We start from the raw sequence: 6,171 nt of genomic DNA, 5'->3' as shown, positions 1-6,171 counted from the left end.
TGCTAAGCCCGGCGGCCGCCCCCCCGGGGGCTGGTGGCCAGCAGCGGGGCGCCGTGCCTCCAGCGGGGCGTCGAGCCCTGAAGCGGCTCCCGCTCGCTTTCCGCCACCTTTTCCCCCAAAACCGGCCTCGGCTCTTCGGGGACTCCGCTTGAGGCCGTCCTCCGCCGCCTTCCCCCCCCCTCCAACCTCCCGGCCCCGGCCATGGCGCTGCGCGCCCGAGCGCTCTACAACTTCCAGAGCGAGAACAGGGAGGAGATCAGCATCCAGGAGAACGAGGAGCTCGTCATCTTCAGCGAGGACTCTCTGGACGGCTGGCTGCAGGGCACCAACAGCCGCGGCGAGACCGGCCTCTTCCCGGCCTCCTACGTGGAAATCCTCCGCTCCCGAGCGGGCTCCGGCTACACCGAGAGCCCCGGCAGCCCCACCGGCTCCCCCGGGCACGGCTCGGCCTTCTACGCCTCGCCGCCGAGCGTCTCCTACCAGGGCAGCTTCGAGGATGACGACGATGATGACTGGGATGACTGGGACGACGCCTGCACGGTGGTGGAGGAGCCCCGCGGCCCCCCGGGTGCCAACGGGCACCCCTCGGCCGGGCTGCAGCCCCCGGCGCCGCCCTACTACGGCCACCAGCCCGCCGGCTACCGGGCCAAGCCGTCGCTGGAGAGGCAGGACAGCTTGAGCTCCTCCAAGAGGGGCAGCGTGGTGGGCAGGAACCTCAACCGCTTCTCCTGCTTCGTCCGCTCGGGGGTGGAAGCCTTCATCCTGGGCGACGTGCCCCTGATGTCCAAGATCGCCGAGGCGTACAGCATCGAGATGGGGGCGCGGGGCCCCCAGTGGAGGGCCAACCCCCACCCCTTCATCTGCTCGGTGGAGGACCCCACCAAGCAGACCAAGTTCAAGGGCATCAAGAGCTACATCTCCTACAAGCTGACCCCCAGCAACATCAACTCGCCCGTCTACCGGCGCTACAAGCACTTCGACTGGCTCTACAACCGCCTGCTGCACAAGTTCACCGTCATCTCCGTGCCCCACCTGCCCGAGAAGCAGGCCACCGGGCGCTTCGAGGAGGACTTCATCGAGAAGCGCAAGCGGCGCCTGATCCTCTGGATGGACCATATGACCAGCCACCCCGTCCTCTCGCAGTACGAGGGCTTCCAGCACTTCCTCTGCTGCCGCGACGAGAAGCAGTGGAAGCTGGGCAAGCGGCGGGCGGAGAAGGACGAGATGGTGGGCGCCAGCTTCCTGCTCACCATCCAGATCCCCACCGAGCACCAGGACCTGCAGGACGTGGAGGACCGGGTGGACGCCTTCAAGGCCTTCAGCAAGAAGATGGACGACAGCGTCCTGCAGCTCACCAACGTGGCCTCGGAGCTGGTGCGCAAGCACGTGGGGGGCTTCAGGAAGGAGTTCCAGAAGTTGGGCAACGCCTTCCAGGCCATCAGCCACTCCTTCCACATGGACCCCCCCTACAGCTCCGACGCCCTCAACAACGCCATCTCCCACACGGGCAAGACGTACGAGACCGTGGGGGAGATGTTCGCCGAGCAGCCCAAGAACGACCTGTTCCTCATGCTGGACACTCTCTCTTTGTACCAGGGGCTCCTCTCCAACTTCCCGGACATCATCCACCTCCAGAAAGGTACGGGGGCTCTCCCGGGGGTGGCTTCTTCTCCCTTAGGGCTGGGGATGTCTTGCATGATGGCCCCATGCGTGGAGTGGGACCTGGGGTGCAGCCCTGTGCTGTGCGGGGACGGGAATGGGGTTTGGGATGAAGATGGGGATGAGGATGCATGGGGATGGAGACGGGAATGGGGCTGGGGTTGGCGATGAGGATGGGGATGAGGATGAGGATGGGGTTGGCGATGAGGATGGGGATGATGATTAAGATGGGGACGAGGATGAGGATGGGGATGACACTGAAGATAAGCATGATGATGAAGATAAGGATGACAAGGAGGATGGGGATGACGTTGAGGATGGGGATGACGTTGAGGATGGGAATGACAATGACAATTAGGATGGGGATGATGATGAGGCTGGGCATTGGGACCATCACACGTGGCAGCACTTCCCAACCCCTGGAGGTGCTGCTGGCTCCAGGCTCAGTTTTTGGACCTCCTGGGGACAACCAGGGTCAAAATCTTTGCGAGTACACCCCTGCACATCAGAGAAGAGGACGGCTGGGCCCAGCACCTGGCTGCCCAGGCTGCTCAGCACCCCATGCGGGGCGGCTGTGGAGGGCAGGGGATAAATCCCTGCCGGCGGTGTCCCCGTGCCCTGTCCGGGTGTGACGCACAGCCGGGCTGGGTGTGGGAGCGGGGCCGAAGTCCACGCACCCCTCCCAGGACACGGCAGGGAGGGGACATCCGCACTGGCCGGTGGCTTTGGGGCCGGGGGCTTTTCCCCGGAGCCCCCGCGTGGCTCCGTGTCCCCGGGGGCCGGCCGGAGGAGCAGCCCTGGCCGCTTCCCTGCGCTCCTCTCCTCACTTTGTTTACCAGCGCGGGCTGGATCCCGTCCGGAAGCGAGGCCGCGTGGGCAGAGCGGAAGGCAGGATTTGGCCTCCAACCTTTGCTTCCTCCGGGCTCCTCCTCCTCCTCCTCCTCCTCCTCCTCTGGGGGCAGTGGCAGCTCCCCGACCCCGGGTCCCCGCTGCCGGCAGGGAGAGGGAACGAATTCCCAGCGTCCGCTGGAGGCCAGATCCTGTTTGCAGGCAAACAGCCTCTGTGCTAAGGAGGGGGAGGAATGCAGGGCCAGAGCCAGGCGGGATTCTTTCGAAACCGAGCTATAAAAATAAAAGGAAGGAGGGGGAAATCTGGTGTCGGAGCATCAGCTGTGGCTCCGGCACTCTCCGTCCCCGGGATGCTGCAGTCAGCAATGTCCTGCCCGGCTCTCCAGCTCCCACCAGGGCTGCCCCATGCCGCTATCAGCCCAAACTGCACTTTGTAGCAAAGTTTCTTTCGGGAGCTCGCCCCAGCTGCCAGCTCCGAGGCTGGGCTGTTATCAGCTGGCAGCGGCACCCGTGCAAGGGTTGGGTGCGCTGGTGAACCACCCGAGCACGCCGCTCACCCTGAGGAGAGCTGCTCCTGGTGGGAAGCAGCTCAGGGCTCTCGGGAGCTGGGGCCGGAGGGGCCGGGGGACCCCAAAGGCATCCCCGATCCCTTTAGGGGATTTCGGGGTCCCCGCCAGCTCTCACTCTGCCCTGCCTCGCCAGGCGCCTTCGCGAAGGTGAAGGAGAGCCAGCGGATGAGCGACGAGGGCCGCATGGACCAGGAGGAGGCGGACGGGATCCGCAAGCGCTGCCGCGTGGTGGGCTTCGCCCTGCAGGCCGAGATGAACCACTTCCACGAGCGGCGCGTGGCCGACTTCAAGAGGATGATGCAGTCCTACCTGAAGCAGCAGATCATCTTCTACCAGCGCGTCAGCCAGCAGCTGGAGAAGACGCTGCGCATGTACGACAACCTCTAACGCCCCCCCCGACGTGCCTGCTTGCTGCCCCTCCGAAACCACGCAGTTTTCTCTCCGCGGCCTTGCAGAGCTTCTCTGTTCAGGGGGGCTGAGGACGAGTGGGAACTCATGACGCTAGTGACCAAATACCTTCGGGGTCTTCCCCCAGGCGGGCTGCGGTGCCGTGCCACCGCGCAGCGGGTCCAGGGGGGACGCGGGTGTTTCCCACGAGACACACGGACAGCGACGTGGCGGTGCTGGTAGCTCTGCCCACCCGTTTTTAGCTTTTCCAAAAAAAAAAAAAACAAACAAAAAACACTAAACCCGTCCTCCCGGAGGAGAGAGGTGGGCGCATCCCGGCTCGCTGGGAGGAGAAATCAAAGCGGTCGACATTTTGCACACTGAGAGTTTTTCAGAGGGGAAAGGTCTTTATTTGGAAGAGAAATTTTTGTTTTGTTTTGGGGTCATGAGATATTTTCAATATTTTCCATTTTTCGCAGCCGTTTCTGCAGCATTTTTACCAATTTTTAAATAGACACAGAAGCGAACGGAAATCTCTTTTCTCAAGCACTGCTGTTGACTAGAAAAAGGGATATATATATATAAAAAAAAAAACACCAAAAAAAAAAAAAACAAACCAGCCCACAGCGTTTTCAATAAAACCGTCGGTAGAAACCTTCCCCCGATCCCTGGGAGGTTTTGGGGGAAGCGGAGCCGCTCCAGGAGGGGCTCCATGGAGGGGGCACGGCGCTGAGCATCCCTCCCGCGCGTCCCCCGGCGCGGGGCTGGCAGGAGGAGGGGAAGTGGCTGGGATAAATCACGCCGAGGGAAGTCGGGGCCGGCCTGGCCCCGCTCCAGGGTTAAAATTAGCCCCAGCGCGCGGGCCGGCGGGGCAGCGCGGGGAGAACAGCGGCACTGGGGGGGCAGTGGGAGCCCCCCCGTCCCAGCCCATGGGGACGGGCACGCTGTGGTGCAGACGTGCTGCCTCCTGCATCCCCGCCTGGCGCTGCCCCAGTTTGTCCCGTCCCCATCCCACCCTGGGTAATCCCATCTCCATCCTGTCCTGTCCCGTTCCCATCCCCATCCCACCTTCTCCCCAGCCTTCCCTGGTTCTATCTGTCCCCATTCCCATCCTGCTTTGGCCCCATCCCCACCCTACTCCATCCCCATCCTTCCCTGCCTCCACCTTACCCTATTACCCCCAGTCCCCATCCTACCTTGGCTCTGTCCCCACCCCATCCCCATCCCTGGTCCCAGTCCCCTCCGGGGAGGCCAGCGTGGCCCCAGACCTGTCCCCTGCCATCCCCACGAGGCAGCCAGGGGACTGAGAGGCAACTCAAGCTCGGGGACACCGCAGCCTCCAGGAGGTCGGATGTGGGGCAGGCAGCAGCCGTGGGGACAGCCCGCCTGCATCCTGCCCCGCTCAGCCTCGCAGGGCGCGGTGCGGGCGGGCGGCGATGCCCCGGTGCCCGCGGGCACGGCGGCGGATGCGGAACAAGCCCGGCCGGTCGGCAAGGATGGGTTTTGGCAGCGTGCAGGGAGCAAGACCGGGCAGCACGCGGCGTGCTCCTCGTCACCACCGCGTTCCTCAAATACTTGGGGATGTGACCCCGGCGCGGCACCAGCAGCCCAGGGCGCTCCTCCGGGCGGGGAGCAAGAGCCGGTGCCAGCGCTCGGCGCTCTCCTGCAGCCAGCCCGAGGTGTTGTCGGGGATGGCAGCACCTCGGCCACGGTGCCATTGATTGTATTTAATGGCAAAGAGGGTTGGCCAGCACTCCCTGCCCCCCCCGCTGCTGGTGGTCCCCTCCGAAGGGGCGGCGGGGCTCATCCTGGGGTGCATCCCCGGGGTTTCAGTGTCTTTGGGCGGGTTGTTTTTGCAGGAGCTCGTCCCTCCGTCACTGCCTGCCTGCCTGCCTGCGAGCTGCTGGGTGTGGAGGCGCGGGTCAGGCTGGATCTGTCTTGAATTTCAATGCGCAGCCGGGGTGGAGCGCTGCCGCAGCTGCCCGGGGGAGGCTTTGTGCACCCGGGGCTGGTGGCCAGGTCCCCGTCTCACCATCCTTTGCGTGCCAGGGCCTGGGGAGCTCCCGTCCTGCAGGCTGCGGGCACGGGCTGCCAAAATGGGGCACGGAGGGCTCCGGGCACCCCGGGGTGCTGGGTTCGGCTCTGAAGGGTGCCGTGCCCTGGGAGCGGGGATGGAGCCCGGCCAGGAATGGAGCCTCCCCTTCCTGAAAGCCCTGCGCCTGCATGGGAGGTTCCCAGAGCCACCCGAGCCGATCTGCCCTGGGTGGTGTTGAAAGAAACCTGTTTGGCTTGGTGGCTTTTTGCCTTTCAATAGGTGTCTGAAATCCAGCCCGTGCAACCGGGCTGCGACCCATCTCCTCGCCCTGCCCCACTGCCCCAGCTCCTGCCCCCGGGGGTCCCACGGGGGGCAGCTGGGAGCTCCCTGGTGCCCGGCAGAGCCCGGTGGGCACCCACAGCCAGGATCCTCAGCCCCGGGCGGGCTGCTCGGGGTGCAGGAGGTGGCACGGTGGCCAAGGGACAGCGGCTCTCAGCCCCGTGGTGGCCCTGCGCTCGGTGGTGCTCTGTGGGGGATTTGCTGCCAGCACAGCCTGGCCCCACAGAAGTGCAGCTCAGCGCTGGCGTCTCCCCGGTTGCTGCCTGTCCTCTGCTGACCCCAGGAAGCGGATATTTCCCGGCAGCGGGGAGTAAAACCACCAGCCTTAAAAAC

General features: G+C 64.8%; 1 protein-coding gene across 1 annotated transcript; it reads left to right on the top strand.

Moving 5' to 3' along the window:
- Positions 1-67: 67 nt before the first annotated feature.
- SNX33 (sorting nexin 33) lies at positions 68-4,080 on the top strand. Its single transcript, XM_082769066.1, has 2 exons — positions 68-1,639; positions 3,211-4,080. Exons 1-2 carry the CDS (start codon positions 202-204, stop codon positions 3,462-3,464), a joined length of 1,692 nt encoding a protein of 563 aa, XP_082625192.1. The 5' UTR covers positions 68-201; the 3' UTR covers positions 3,465-4,080.
- Positions 4,081-6,171: the final 2,091 nt, after the last annotated feature.

The sequence above is a fragment of the Aythya marila genome, assembly GCF_965140915.1.
Source record: "Aythya marila genome assembly, chromosome: 11".
In the NCBI taxonomy this organism is placed as follows: Eukaryota; Metazoa; Chordata; class Aves; order Anseriformes; family Anatidae; genus Aythya; species Aythya marila.
Note: the sequence above shows the minus strand (reverse complement) of the source record. Positions and strands in the feature narration are given on the sequence as shown.

Bases quoted from the DNA above. Each gene is read 5' to 3' on its own strand.
- SNX33 (XM_082769066.1), top strand. From the start codon at position 202: ATGGCGCTGCGCGCCCGAGCGCTCTACAACTTCCAGAGCGAGAACAGG. The intron at 1,640-3,210 runs GTACGGGGGCTC...CTGCCTCGCCAG, and splicing joins CATCATCCACCTCCAGAAAG to GCGCCTTCGCGAAGGTGAAG.